Source organism: Oppia nitens, unplaced genomic scaffold (assembly GCF_028296485.1).
Source record: "Oppia nitens isolate AA-2021 unplaced genomic scaffold, nextdenovo-longstitch-racon4-pilon3 scaffold30_pilon_pilon_pilon, whole genome shotgun sequence".
Classification (NCBI taxonomy): Eukaryota; Metazoa; Arthropoda; class Arachnida; order Sarcoptiformes; family Oppiidae; genus Oppia; species Oppia nitens.
Window position 1 is genome coordinate 377411 of NW_026533211.1, and position 16731 is coordinate 394141.

At 21.6% G+C, this 16731-nt stretch overlaps 2 protein-coding genes across 2 annotated transcripts; one reads left to right on the top strand and one right to left on the bottom strand.

Annotated features, from left to right (window-relative positions):
• Positions 1-1689: 1689 nt before the first annotated feature.
• On the bottom strand, positions 1690-3154 carry LOC128956526 (uncharacterized). Its single transcript, XM_054302244.1, has 4 exons — positions 2727-3154; positions 2208-2645; positions 1896-2123; positions 1690-1796 (listed from the first exon to the last, which is right to left on the bottom strand). Exons 1-4 carry the CDS (start codon positions 2979-2981, stop codon positions 1695-1697), a joined length of 1023 nt encoding a protein of 340 aa, XP_054158219.1. The 5' UTR covers positions 2982-3154; the 3' UTR covers positions 1690-1694.
• Positions 3155-3919: 765 nt separating this feature from the next.
• On the top strand, positions 3920-6684 carry LOC128956495 (uncharacterized). The gene is made up of 5 exons (XM_054302213.1): positions 3920-4372; positions 4474-4911; positions 5004-5240; positions 5327-5444; positions 6536-6684. Exons 1-5 carry the CDS (start codon positions 3965-3967, stop codon positions 6682-6684), a joined length of 1350 nt encoding a protein of 449 aa, XP_054158188.1. The 5' UTR covers positions 3920-3964.
• The last annotated feature ends 10047 nt before the right edge of the window (positions 6685-16731 follow it).

Consider the following 16731-nt stretch of genomic DNA (forward strand, 5'->3'; position numbering starts at 1 on the left):
CAATAATAGCAATTAATATGACTATTAATACGACAATCAATATATAGGTTTTAATAGTAAAAGCAGTGGTTTTGATGCCTTTCGGCCAAATTGCCGGACAGTTAGTTGCATATGGTTTGAGACTGTCTTTGGATTTGCACTGAAAATACAATTATTGAAATAAAACAAATAAATACATAAAAAATAATTTAATAAAAACAATCATTACTTTTGATGACAGCGTTTGATTCAATGGTGTCGAACAATAGTATGGTTTTCCGTCGATATTAAAGAACAATATATATCCGGATCTGTTGTTAAGCTTATTATCGATGAGAAAGCCATAGTCGACAATACCGTCGACCAGTGGCCAGAGATTGTCGGGTATATCGTCGATAAAGTTTGGATACCAACAGTAATTTGGTTTTTTGCATTCATCGGAATCTATTGTTTTATTTTCCAACAAATATATGAATTTTCCGACACCTTTGCGATGTCTGTCCATCGATATTACATAGTTTGACAATTTATTGGCTACGGGACTGAATACAATTGAATCGTTGAGTTTGTATCGCAAATTGTATTCAATTTTGTTTGTTATATCCGATCCAATCATCCTTTTCAGACATTTAACAACTGTTATATCAACAGCTAATCCATTGGTCTAATAAAAACATATATTTTTTGGTTTATTTTAAATTGCATTAATTACTACTATTACTACTACTACTACTACTACTGAACTGTATTTTATACATACAATTAGCTCAAGATAGGCATTACATGAAATACAACTATAATGTAAATATATATTATTATCATCTCTACCACCGGTTACTATAGCCTTGAGGACCAATTTGGTCACAATATCTGTGCTAAAGTTTGTAACCACACTGTTGTCAGATATTATGACCAGTGGTTCATCAGTACTGTCACTATTGTCTGCCGGCTCAGTGTTAGTGGTGTTGGGAAACGACACTTCAAATTGAAATTGTTGTCCGAAATTGTTGTACATTTTATAGACTTCGGTATAGTTTTGGGCCAAACTATAGATGACATCCCATTCGTGATAGACTCGGATGCCTTCAAACCGATCATTTGGTGCCAATATTTCGCACACCGACTGCTGTTGTGACCAATGAAAGGACGACAAAACAATTACAGCAAACAATAATAACAACGAAATATTCATTGAAATCATTAGATTTAATCAAATATTTTTGTTGTTGTTATTATAAATAATAACTTTAGATATCTATCACTAAAACACAGGTATTGGCAGAAAAAAAAGTGTAAAACTTCTTGTAATAACTCAATGAATAATTCAATAGAAATTTACTCAACAAATAACCGTTAAATTAGAGTTAAATTTTCAGTTAAATGTTGAATACAATTAAAGTGAAATAAATTAAATTTTAAATAATTTACGCGACTAGAAATTTTTTTTTATAAAATAAATTTATAATTTGTTAATTAATTAAAAATATCAATAATTTCATTTAACTTTAAATATATATATATTATGTCTAAAATATAGAAAAATATAGTTTAGTCTAGAATTTAGTTTCAAAAAAAAATTATAAATAAAAATTACAAATAAATAGTTTTATGCAATAAATTTAAACTAAAAATAAAATAATAAAATAAAATAAACACAAGTTTTTGTTTGGCATTTCATTTTGATAGTCAACCAACCAAATAGTGTCCCCAAATATTTAGGCCAACTTTGACCTCTCGATCTCCGGTTGTTTTGATTGATGTCTGTCCAGAGATCGGATGCTCGCCATGGAGTTCCCATTGCTCTCAGGTTTTAATGTCTATATATATAATATAAACAATTTTTATTTTGTTTTACAAATATATATATATATAATAAACTTTTTTAAATAAACAAAACAAAAAACAATTTTCTCTACATTTTTGTCTTCAGTTGGTTTTTTTAAGTAACAAATTATTAGACAAATAACGATAACTATGAGGACGACAATAATTATGACAATCGCTGCCATAATGTAAGGAATAAAATCGTTTTTGTTGGTCGAGTCAGTTGTCGGGCTTAGGGTTGAATGGGTTTGTGTTGTTGTTTGGGTCCAAATGTTTTGACAGTTAATGGCATACGGTTTGAGACTGTCTTTGGATTTGCACTAAAAAAATAATAATACGATTAATGAAGAAAACAAACAAATATGAAATACAAAATAAAAACTAATAATAAAAACAGTTATTACTTTCGGTGACAGCGTTTGGTTCAATGGTGTCGAACAATAGTATGGTTTTCCGTCGATATTAAAAAACAATATATGACCGGATCTGTTGCTGTTTAGCTTATTGTAGACGAGATAGCCATAGTCGACAATACCGTCGACAAGTGGCCAGAGATCGTCCGGTAAATCGTCGATAAAGTTTGGATACCAACAGTAATTTTGTTCTTTGCATTTATCGGAATCTAGCGTTTCATTTGCCAACAAATATATGAATTTTCCGACACCTTTGCGTTGTCTATCCATAGCTATTACATACGGCCCTAAACTATTGGCTACGGGACTGAATACAATTGAATCGTTGAGTTTGTATTGCAAATTGTATTCAGTTTTGGTTGTTATATCCGATCCAATCATCCTTTCCAGACATTTAACAACTGTTTTATCGACAGCTAATCCATTGGTCTAATAAAAGCATTTTTTTTGTTGTTTATTTTAAATTGCATTAAATATTACTATTACTACTAAACTGTATTTTATACATACAATTGATCCGTTAAAGGCATTACATGATATACAACGATAATTTATATACTGAGGATATATTTCAATATCATCGCTACTTTCGGTTACTATAGTCTTGATGGCCAATTTGGCCACAATATCTGTACTAAAGTTTGTAACCACACTGTTGTCAGATACTATCACCAGTGGTTCATCAGTACTGTCACTATTGACTGCCGGCTCAGTGTTGGGAAACGACACATCAAATTGAAATTGTTGTCCGAAATTGTTGTACATTTTATAGACTTCGGTATAGTTTTGGGCAAAACTATAGACGACATCCCATTCGTGATAGACTCGGATGCCTTCAAACCGACCATTTGGTGCCAATATTTCGCACACCGACTGCTGTTGTGACCAATGAATGGACGACAAAACAATTACAGCAAACAATAATAACAACGAAATATTCAATGAAATCATTGGATTTAATCAAATATCTTTGTTGTTGTTATTATAAATAATATCTTTAGATATCTATCACTAAAACTCAGGTATTGGCAGAATTTTTTTTTTATAAAACTTTGTAATAACTCAATGAATAATTTAATAGAAATTTACTCAACAAATAACCGTTAAATTAGAGTTAAATTTTCAGTTAAATGTTGAATACAATTAAAGTGAAATAAATTAAATTTTAAATAATTTACGCGACTAGAAATTTTTTGTTATAAAATAAATAAATAATTTGTTAATTAATTAAAAATATCAATAATTTCATTTAACTTTAAATATATATATTATGTCTAAACTATTGATTGTTGTAGTTTCACGCGCGCTGTTATATTATAACCTTTAAGTTTATAATAATAACAAATGCAATACTATTTTATGTTAGGCTTTATTTTTTATGTTAGGCTAGTGTGGGTGTGTGGGGAGGGTTATGGAGTAGTAGTGTGTGTGTGTGTGTGTGTGTGTGTGTGTGTGTGTGTGTGTGTGTGTGTGTGTGTGTGTGTGTGTGTGTGTGTGTGTGTGTGAAAGGTTAGGAACGGGAGGTTAGAGTTAGTAATTATGTTTGTTGTTCATTAAATGTAAAACAATAAAACTATTAAATTTAGTTATATCAGTAAAAAACTATTATTACTATTACTATTATTACATTAATTATAACATCGCGTGAATTATAACAATAAATATGTTTTATTTAAAAAAAAAATTGTTTAAATAATAATTTGCTATTACTTTAGATAAAAGAGAGAATTTTTTTTTACTGTAAAAAAATGATTTCATTATATACAACCATATTATCATCAATAATATATTTGTTGATACACTGGTGTCGGGGGATAACAACAACAAGACAGACACCAGTGTGCGACCAGTTGGCACCCGGCGGCCGATTCACTGGTATCGGTGTTCATCATCAGTGGCTAATCGACAAATCACACGCCAATCGCTACAAAGATAGGTATCTGATGTACAAATCGGGTAGCAGTTGGCAGTTTGACATCAAGTTTAATGAACTAAACATTGGTAGTTATGATAGACCTACTATAAGATTGTTGGACAATACGATAAGTCGGTCGTACGGTTCAGATATTATCAAAAGATTTGGTCCCAAAGAAATTGTTGTCGACCAAAACGGTACCAAATCTTATAATTCATACGATTGTACAACAGTTTATGTGGTAAGTCTAGGGAGGGGTAGTGTGGTGTATGGATATCAATAATAATAGTATTAATCTCTAACACCTACTAACACCCTCTCACAACCCTTATATATCTATAGGATATAAATAATAAGACAATAGAGACCACTTGCAAGAGTGCCGATCAAACACAGTTTAAGTCGAAAATACAATACCCGGCCGACAGTGTCCTAGTGTTTGGTCCCGTTCCCGGACATCGCACTGATTACGTCTATATTGTAGACAAACACCGCCACCACAACAACAACAACAATGATATCAAATACTATAAGCCATTGTCGGAAAAAATCGACAACCAATGTAATGGCTGCCAAATGCCCGACTTTATTAAGGATATAGATCCCGATCTCTGGTCGCTGATCGACGGTATTGTTGACTACATGGACAACGATTACAGTAGTAGTCGGCGGCGGCGGCGGCAGTGGCGGATAGAGAGGAAAGGGTTTCTTATGTTTTTCAATGTAAACTCTAAGCCATACTATTGTTGGCAACCGTTGGCTAAGCCGTTGTCCGAAATGGTAATAAAAATTTTAGTTTTTTTATTAATATAAAAAAACGATTAATAAGTTTTCATAAAAAATGATTTTTTTTTTCTAATTGAATACAATAGTGTAAAATGCGAAGTAGTCTACAAAAGTATGCCATTGAATGTAAAAATATTTGGTCGGCTAACTGGCCGACAGTACCGTCGACTAATGATGAACAGTCGGGTATAACCAACGATAATGGAGATAACAGTACCGATAATACATGGATTTATATACTGTTTTCAATCATAGTATTGCTGATCATTATTATTGTAATCGTTGTATTGGTTATCTATTTTAGAGATTATTTATGCAAAAAAGTAATTTTTGTTTAATTAAAAACTACAACAAAAATTATAACTTTATTTTTGCTAAAAAAATAATTTTTTTTCTCTCTATACTATAGCAATCAGCCGAAGGATTGTCGCCAGATATTAGGGACAAAATCGGCAAATCGGACACCAATTGGGAGATTAAGGTATCGCAGGTATCGGCAGTTACACAGAAATCGCTATCCAATAATAGTAATAATAAAAACAATAATAATAATAAAAATAGTAGTAGTATTTCAAAACAATAATAATGATAATTATTATTATTATTAGTAATTAAATATAAATATTTAAAATAAATATATATATATTTTATTATTAATTTCATAAAACAAAACAATATTAAATATAAAAATTTTTGTTTTCTAATATAACTAATTTTTAAAAAAATAATTATTTATTTATTTTTCTAATAATTTTTATATATAGTTTACTAATTAAAAGTTATTATAGCCTTAATTATAATGTTTGACTAAACTTTAAATTAATATTATTTATACTTAAATAAATAAAGTTTATAAACAATAATAGTTAATGTTTTTGTTATTATTAGTTGAAAATTAATAAAAAATAGTAAAATATAAAAATCATCATCATCATCTAAAAAACTTGACATATTTATAATGTAAAAAACAACACATAAAATATACACATATTTATTATTACTTTTACTAAATAATTTATTTATTATTTTAAAATTTTAATCTATATATAGAGTATATAGAAATAAATAAATAACAATAATTATATATCAAAAATAAGCTAAAAATATTTTTGTGTCAAGGTATGTTAAATATTTTTGAAAAAAATTATCTATGTAAATATTTCAAAAAAAAAATAAAGTAAATAAAATTACCATAATCATTGTAGACCTAATTTAATAGTTGTGAAAAAATAGTATAAATACATTAAACATTAGCTATTAATATTAATAATAAGTTATTGATAATAAAAAAAAACTTTAAATTTTTAATCATTATTATAATACAGTAGTTATATACTGATACTAAAAAACTTTTTGATAAATTATTAATTTAAAAAAATAAAATTAAAATGATTAAACAACTATATCTATGGCAGTCAATTATATTAACAATTTTATCCATACTATGGCTTCAATCGGCAACGGCTGCACCAGTAGTCGTCAAAATGGACAGTAATGTCGGCAACAAAAACAACAACATTGTCGCCAATTATCTTCAAAGAGATAGTAAGTGATTATTATTATTTTGATACTAAATTAATTATTTTTTTGTTTGTGTGTATATTATATAACTTTATAGATCAAGTATCACGCGATTTATGTACACAAATGTGTACCGGCCCCTGGACTAGTATGTGTCTAAATGCTTGTAGCCTACTGTTCCCCGATTCGGGATCCCTGTCCCTGTCCCAATTGGAGTCATATATTAAGAAACAATTATTCATGTAATATATTAGTTATTATATTAATTGACATCAATAATTGTGACTATATAATCATTATTTTGAATCAATTGTTTTTTGTTGTTGTTTTATTTGCCATAAAAAAATAATAATAAAGTTTTCTATTAATAAGAAAATTTGTTTTTTTTTTATTTTAAATTAAAAATATTTAACCAGAAAAAAATAAACTAAGTTTTAACTAATAATTAGTTGAATATTTATTTATTTTTGTTGTTGTTTAGGTTGTAATTAATAATTTATATATAAATTTTAGTTTAATGATATTTATTTGTTTGTTAGGTATAATGAATTACTATACAAAATGATAAAATGTTTTTTTAAATTATTTTTTTAAAAATATATCATATATTTAATAGCAATTAAAAATTTTGTTAATTTATGTTTGTTTTGTGTGTGTGTGTGTGTGTGTTATATTATATAATTTATATAAACAAATTATATCAAAAAAATAATATTGTATTTTTAATAATTAAAAAAATAGTAAACTACTAATATGTATGATTAAATAAAGACAATATATAATAGGATAATAATAATAATTGTGAAAATCTTATGTAATATTAAATAATAATAATAATTTTTATATATTATATCATATATATATATATTGTGCGCTAATTATTAATTATACATAATTAACCATACAATATACTGTATATAATAATCATTTATAAGTAAAATATTACAATTAATAATATTAAAACAAAAACAAATAAAATAATGACACAAATAAAATGATAAACTAGTGTTTAGATATTATATTTAAATAAAAAATTATATATAATTTAGTATATATATACTGTATATATTTAATTATTTTATTTTTTGTGCAAGTGCATATATACTAATAAATTTATAATTAATTATGTAAAATATCATATATATATATATATAATTATATATTTTTATCAATTGCTCAATAAACTAGTCAATAAATAATACATAAAATGCGGTCATTTTAGTTAACATTTTATTTATATCTTATTTATTTATTTTTTTGCTATTTTTTATTATAAGTTACTATTTTACTGTATATACAGTATATATACAGTAATATAAATGACTTTTATTTGATTGCAAAATATATTCAATACAGTTTATATATATAAATTTTATTATTAGCAAACATTTTAATAAATAAAATTAAAAAAAATTATTTATGTATAATTATTTGTTTGATTTTTACTATTTGTACTTAACTTAATATTTTTTTCAAATTCAATTATTTATGCTTTATTTAAATTATTTTATATTAAAATAAATATATGTTAATTAGTGACCGCAAATATTTAGGTAAATTTTCTAAAATTTTTTATATTTATAATTTTATTTTGTTTATTTAAAAAAAAGTTTTACATCAATATTATTAAGTATTATTGTATTTGAATTTATTATTTAAATTGATTAACTTTTTGAACAATTTTTAAGTGTATCGGAAAAAAATAAAAAATAATTAAAACAACTATAAATTAATGATTTATTATTATTATTATTATTATTATTATATAAGTTTATAAATAAAAACAAAGAAAATTGAGATAATATTGATATTAATTTTATTTTTATTTATTTAACTTTTTTGTTGAATTGTATTTAATAAGCTCACGTAATATGCAAACTTGATTTTTAAATTTTTTTTGTTTATTATAATTATTTATTACAAATTAAATTTTGTATAGTAACTAAAATACAATAATATTTTAACCTGTATAATTTATTTAAACAAACAATATATTATAATATTTATTTATAAAATTTTGTTGTTAAATATTATAATTTATATATATATATATTATTAATTTATTAGTACAATTTATGTACAAAAAAATAATAATAAAATGCTAAATTTTTAATTTTGTTTTTAACATAAATATTAATGTAATTAAAACTATTTTATAATTTAATGTCTAGGCTAATTTTAATTTGTAAATAGTCACACAAAAATTATATGTATGTAACCTTATTAGCAAATTAATAATTTATGATATTTAGTGATTTATTAGCACTTTTCATATTATTATTACTATTATTATTATAATAATATATTAATATTAGTTTATATATTTTAATCTAGTTTTTTCATTAATTAATATGATATATGTGTTTATTAATTAAATATTATTATAGATAAAATTGTATATACTGTATAAACTGTAGTAATAAATAAGTAAAGTATATTCATAATTGTTTAAAAGTTTATTTAAATTGTCAAAATAAATATTAATATTTTTTTTAATACTGTATTATACCATAATTTATTTTGAAAATTGAATTTAATGTTAATTATTGACTATATTTTGTATTTAAAAAAAATGTTTTATACTATGAATGATTAAAAAATGTTTTAGTCATTTAGTGACTAATTTTAATCTAAAAAAAATAATAGATATTTAAAACTAAATTTTATTTTTTTTAATTACAATTTACTGTATGGCACACATAAAAAAACAAAAACAAAAATATTTCCATTACTTTATTACTACTAAATTACTACCAAAAAAAAAACTAACATCACTTATATCATAAAAAATCTTATGTATTATATATATACTGTACTGTATATATATTTATTATATATACAGTAAATGACTAATTGAGAGTCACTGACTAATCATATATACATTAATTTAATTTTAATTTTTTTTCAAAAGTACACATAAAAATGTTACACACCTTTAGGGTAGTCATACAATAAAGTTTTGTTTATTTTAGTTTTAATAAAAATATATTTTTAGTTTTACCAATCATACAAAATAGATGTGATTACAAATAAATGATAATATATAATGTATATATATAATAATAATAATTATAAGTAATGTATTATAAGCAAAACAAAAAATTATTATATATATATACTTTATAATATAATATAATATAAAGTTTATATAATAAATAATTATATTTAAAAAATTTATTTAACCAATTAATGTACCAAGATAATCAATAATTAGTTGAACAAAAAAAATTATTACCTAAATAAATTAATCATCAATCATCAATGTGTTTTTGACATTACTTTTAATTAACACACACACACACACACACACACACACAATGTATGACTTAATAATAATAATAATATCTATGATATTAGGTAAGCAATTTTAATTTTTTAGTTTACTATTAATAGTAGATAATAATAATAATAATTTAATAAGTTTCTTAATAATTTGTTAGTATTTTTTTTGTTATAAGAAAAAATAATTATTATATGGAAAAAAATGCTAATAATAATAATTTTAATAATAGTGTTTTAAATACTAAAAGTAATTAGTGTATTAAAAATAATAATAAAACTTAAAGGAAAGGGAGTACTGTATAGTTGTTGTCAGCCTTGGCTATGGGTCTGATCTAACATAACAACAACAACCTGTATATCCCTTTCACTTAACAACAACAACACAACTATAAGTGTATGACTACATGATATGTATGTATGTGTTTGTATGTATGTATGTGTGTATGTATATGTATGTATGTGTATAGACATTGTGTATATATATGTGTGTGTATGTATGATTAACTAGTATTTTACTACTAAACTATTAACAAAAAAAACGACATCCCATTTTCTCAAGCTCTGGTTGCCTCTAAAGCACAGGTAGGTTTTTTTGGCACACACACACACACACACACAGTTAGAGAGCTCCGGTACATCAAACAGTCAGTCAGTCAGTTATTGAAGCCGGGGGTGAACTGGCATTAATAACACACTTATTATATATATATATATTTTATTGCAATAAACGACACATACCTGTGCTCAACGTGGTGTCGGACAATAATAATAATAATTTTTTATTATCATTAATATATTTAAATTTTTTTTATTAATCTATTAGTTTTTTTTGCAATTGTTTTTTGTTTATTTGCACAAACTTTTAAATTTTGTCTAATATTTTTTGTTTGTTTGTTGTTATCATTTAGTTTTTATTTTATTTTTTTTTGTGACAATAATAAAAAAAAAAATTATTATTTGTTTTTTTTTTTAATTTATTAATTACTAATTTCCTATGCTATTTGTTTGCGTAAACTAATGGTTTAATTTGCACACATTTTATGTTGATTTTGCAAAATAAAATAAATAACTAAAATAAAATTACATTTTAGTTATAAAATCATTGATTTTTGTGTTAAAAAATATAATTTAATAAAAAAAATAATAATTTCAACGATTTTCTAAATTGTGTGCAAACTTTAATAAAGTAATAATAATAATAATACAACATTTAAAAAAACATCTAACATTGTAATTGTTTTAAAAAAAATAAAATAAAAATAATCGTTATTTTTATATACAATATAAATATTAATATTATTATTATTATTATAAATACTTTTATTTTTAGTTTTAAATGTAAAAAATATTTTACAAACAATTCATATGTGATATTCAACACGTTTTCAATTGTATAATAGATTTATTTTATTTCTGTGTTAAAAAAGTGCAGAAAAAATTCAAGTTTTTATTTATTTTTTCTAATTATATTACAAATATATTTTTGCTTAAAAAATTCATGTAATTTTGTAATATCATTACGCATTTGTCGTGTTATTGTTGCATAAAATATATATATATATACTGTATATATAGCATACCTGTGCCGGTAAAGTATTATTATAATAAAACAGGAATTATATATATATATATATATAATATATATGATATATTCATATAAATTAATTGTTTGAACAGCTTTTTTGTAGTTGAATTTAGCCGACAGTAAACTGTTTTTATTAAACAAAAATATTAATATTATTATTATTATTTTGTCGTTTGAAAAAACTATTGGCTATTTATATGACAACAACAACAACAACAAATCATATATAAATTAAAATTTATTGTTTAAAATAATAATAACGACATATAATAATAATAATACTAAAAAAAGTTTTTAAACAAATTATTAATCATGTTTTTATTGTCATAATAAAAACATATTGTATGTTTCAAATATGATATAATTTGTTTGTTTTCAATAGAAAAATTGTTGTAATAATTATGTATTTTTTTAATTTTGTGTTTAACAACAAAAATTACAATTTATTTGAATCATTGTGTGTGTGTGTTATGGATATAAAATCAAATTTCAATTTAAATGTTAAAATATTTTTTGAATGAAATTCAACTGAAAACAAAATTGTTTTATTTTTGTTACTTTTTTTATATTAAAAATAAATAACTAATAACTAAATAAGTGAAAACAATTTTTTAAATATTTTTTTAGTGTGTTTAATGTGTTTTTACGTTTTGCAATAATAATTAAAAACAAAATTTCAATACACTTTTTATTAATATTATTATTATTATTATTACATATTAAATGAAAGTGTGTTTTGTAATATCTCTATAAAAAGTTTTTAAATAATAATAATAATGTGTTGAAAACAATTGGATATTAATATAAATAACATTTTATTTTTTTGGTGTTGTTATTGTTGTTAATAACTGATAACTAATTTCAATTTTTATGCAAAAATTTTCGTGATTTTTAGCTAATTATATACACTTTTTTTAAACATTTTATTTATTATTATTATTTGCCACTTATTTATATTGTTATATTTATGGGATAATATGTATTATACGACACGCATGTTATCTCCAATGGGTTACACTGTATTATATTTAAAACAGTTACTAATTAATGAAAATGTTTAAAAATAATTAATAATAATAATAATAATAATAATTTTTTAAATTAAATTTTACAGCAAATATATACTATAAATAAATAATAATTTTTTAAATATTACTAGAAATAAATATCTAAAAATGTATTTTAATTTGTATATATATTTTAAAGATAATAATAATACTACTAATAAATAATTTTTTTTGGAAAAAAACAAATAAAACAAAAAAAATGTTTTTTTTATAAACTATATATTTTTAATGAGCTATAGTTTATAAGTAATTCAATAATAATAATAACAATTATAATAATAATAATAATGAAAAACTATTGAACTGTGATATATGTATCAAAATTTTTTCGCCAACAATTTAATCGCCAATTAAACTGTATTTAATTGTTTCAATTCATATGGAAATTATTATTGTTATTATTAATATTATTTTTATGATAAATTAAATTTTGTGACAATAATAATAATAAATAGCTATTGTTATTATTATTGTTATTATTATTATTATCATTATAAATATATTTTATAGTTGACTGAATACTACTAATTAAATTATTCAGTATATATATATAATGTATAATATTTTTTATTAAATATTATATTTATTGAATATATAACTCAAACGATTCAAACACTTAATTAATAATAATAATAATAATAAATATTTTTTTTGTGTAAATTAAAATAAAATAGTGATTTTATTTTTGTTTGTTTGTGAAATATTGTGCTATATTTTTTCAAATATATTAAATATCTATTTGTTTTTTTTGTTGTTGAAATTTCTACAAATATAAATATTTATATATCCAGTATATACTGATATATATATATATAATATATTTAATATCTAATACTATTTAGTTATTATTAATTTTTTTAACATAAAAATTTTGTGGTAAAAAATTGTTTGAAACAATTAAATGAATTATTTAGTTTCAGTTTTTTTTCAGTGAAAACTATAAATATTTTACTATATTTTTAGTTAACTAAAAAAATACAGTAATCATAATAAAAACTAATAAATCATTAAATACTGACAACTCTATCATCAAAAATATATATTATATATACAACTACTCCATAGCCTACCGATCCCTTATTATCCGTGACTTTTTGAGGAGAAATAAAATATTATCGAAAAAAAATATTAATAATATATATATATATATTTAACTTATTATTTGTCTTTAAAAAAATATCAGATTTCAAATAAATGAAAATAAAATTAAAAAAATTAATTTTATTATTTAAAATTTAATTAATAATCTTTTGTGTCTTTTGTTTGTTTGTTTGAATGGCTTTCCCTTTTCAAGGCCTGTCTGTCCACTCCTGCGACCTAATCAGTCATCACCACTACTACTACTACTATCCTATGAGTTAATAATTATTAGTATTAAAAAAAAAAAGTTTTTAAAAGTTTTTTAGAGATATTTCATCAGTAAAATAAAAATGAAAACTATTATTAAAAATAATTATAAATTGAAAAATAAAAAATAATTTACTGATTGTGAATATACACACAAATTGAAGTTTTGTTTTGTTGTGTTTATAATAATTAATAATTATTTAATAAATAAATAAATTAATATAAATATTGTTTAATTTAATTTATGAATAGCAGTAGTAATGAATAGTAGATATGTTGTGTAATAATTATAATAATAATTATAATTATTTTAATAATAATAATAATCAAACAACAAAACAATTGATTAAAATAATTAGTACAACAAAACTTTATTATTACTATTATTATTGAAATATACAGTTGAAAAACAAATAAATCAAAAAATCAAAAAACAATGAGTACTCTATCGCTATCTAATCGCAGATATCGTGTTAATAATAATAATAATAATACTAATAGTAATAATACTAATGGGAACTCTGGCCCACAATCTACCGGTACTCTCAGTCGGCTAATCAATCGGCACCGGCTATGGAGATACAGGCGCTCTAATAAACTGTCGCAAAGCAATTGGGACCTCAGCTCCAGTGATCTACATATGGGTAGTAATAATAATGATCATCAGCACAGGTCGTCGTCAAACAATATGACTTCCCTATCGACTACTACTACAACAACAATCAATAGCTATAAGCAGCTCAAGTGGAAAGTAATCACAGTTAATGCCAGACTACCTGATGGCACCCATAGACAGGTATGTGTGTGTGTGTGTGTGTGTGTATTGATAAAAACTATTGGTATTGTACTGTACTATATGCTACTACCCTTACCACTATATGCCCTATCCATCAAAACTGATTATATCGATATATAAAGTGTTTTTTTTTTAAAGTTTCAAAAAAATAATGTTTTAACTTATATTTTACTGGAATTTCTAATAAAATCTTATTTTTTTTTTTGTTTTTTGTTTAAAAGTTACTTTAAATAAGTAGTAAATATATATATATATATATATATATATATAAAGTATATGTGTTTTTGTTGTCGACAAAAAATGGGATTTTACCCACAAATAAAATATATCTATACTATAGCACTGGTACTACTATCACATATATATACTGTATATATAGCTTAGGTAGCTCTCAGGTAGGGGGTATAGGCGCGCTCAGGGATCTAGATAATAATAAAAAGGTACTTAGTGAAACAAAAATATATATATATATATAAAATATAAAATAAAGTGATTGACATGATTGGGTTTGTAGTGTACTTATAGTTATTATTATTATTATTATTATTACTATATTTTTTTAAAGTGAAAATCGTTTTAAAAACCAAAAAAAAAATATTAATATATTTACCGATGAAAAAAAACTAAACTTTTCTACTATTGACTAAACTTAACTAAAAGTATACACAAAAAAAATTTATGTGATTTATTTCACTTGAAAACGTGAGCTATGTTTTTGCATTAATTTAATATATTTATTTAAAAAAAGTAAAAATAATTTTGTAATTTTTTATCATAAATTTAGTAATATATATATATACTGTATTAAATATATTAAATTATATATCAATATTTATTTATTTAAATAAAATACCATTAATAATAAAAAACTAATAAAATAATATTTTAGGAAATATTTAAAAAATTTATTTTTACCTAAAAATTTAGTTATAAATTTTATATAAAACTAAATCATTACACAGTATATCTAAAGTTTTAAATGTTTTTAAAAATTAAAAATATTATGAATACAACATTAAAGTTTAACAAAAAATAAATATTTTCAAAAAATAAAGTTTTAATTTATTTAAAAGAGATTGTCTCTCATATAATAAGCTTTTTTTTGAAAAAATTTGTGCCAAAAACATAGTTAACAAATAATTAACAAAATTAACGATAATATAGTTTTTTAGAAAAAAAATTTATTTGAATAATATATATATATATATGTTTTGTAAAAACAATTAATTAATTGTTTTAAAACAGAGTTTAACAACAAAAAAAATAATAACAAAAAATAACTATTTGTTTAGTTTGTTCATAAAAATTATTAATTGTTTTAACACTTTAGAGAAAAAATTTATTATTATTTTTTTTGTTGATTATTTCAATGGATGAGATTTTGATTTGAGTATATAATACAATATATATATATATATATATATATATATATATACAGTAAATACTAATATAATAAATAAATGTTATATCTATAGTGTATTTACATGTTATACTAAATGCAACAAAAAACATAAAACAAATAATATATTTAAAATATTAATAAAAATATATATTTTTTATTTCATAACACCTATTAAATGCATGAAATCTCAATTCATTTGCATCAATAGTAAAAATAATAGTTTTAAAAAAATAAAATAATAAAACATAAAACAATTGAAAACAAACAAATAACTTATTATATCATATACTGTATAAATATATATATATATATAAAACATAAAACAATATATTTTAAAACTATATAAACAATATATTTATTTACTGTATATAATACTAGCAATTATTTTCTGATTAAATTGTTAAAATTATATTATTGTTTATATATATATATATATATATAGTTATTTGTTTTTTGATATTGTATTTAAACGTATGATTAATTAATATATATATATATTTCTATAGATTTATTTTATGGGAAATAAAATGTCTATTAAAACAACTATATTTATTTAGTTATTTTATATAATAAAATATGTTTTTGTTGCTTAAATTTATATGACTAGTATATAACTTATATATATATTTTGTTTGTATTTTATTTGTTTTGTTTAATTTTAATTTTATTTTTTGAAGTGTGGGCTCATTAGATAGTTTAGTCAACAAAATTTATTTAATTTATTAAATTTATTTTTTGTTTATATAATAACCCGAATTAAACTAATAGTAATATTAATGTAAAAAAATTATTTATTTATTTAATAAAAATCTCA

Coding starts and splice junctions, on each gene's coding strand:
- LOC128956495 (XM_054302213.1), top strand. CDS start 3,965: ATGATTTCATTATATACAACCATATTATCATCAATAATATATTTGTTG. Junction 5,241..5,326: donor GAGATTATTTATGCAAAAAA/GTAATTTTTGTT, acceptor TCTATACTATAG/CAATCAGCCGAAGGATTGTC. Junction 5,445..6,535: donor GAAATCGCTATCCAATAATA/GTAATAATAAAA, acceptor ATAACTTTATAG/ATCAAGTATCACGCGATTTA.
- LOC128956526 (XM_054302244.1), bottom strand. CDS start 2,981: ATGTACAACAATTTCGGACAACAATTTCAATTTGATGTGTCGTTTCCC. Junction 2,646..2,726: donor ATGCCTTTAACGGATCAATT/GTATGTATAAAA, acceptor TGCTTTTATTAG/ACCAATGGATTAGCTGTCGA. Junction 1,797..1,895: donor AACCAACTGAAGACAAAAAT/GTAGAGAAAATT, acceptor TTATATATATAG/ACATTAAAACCTGAGAGCAA.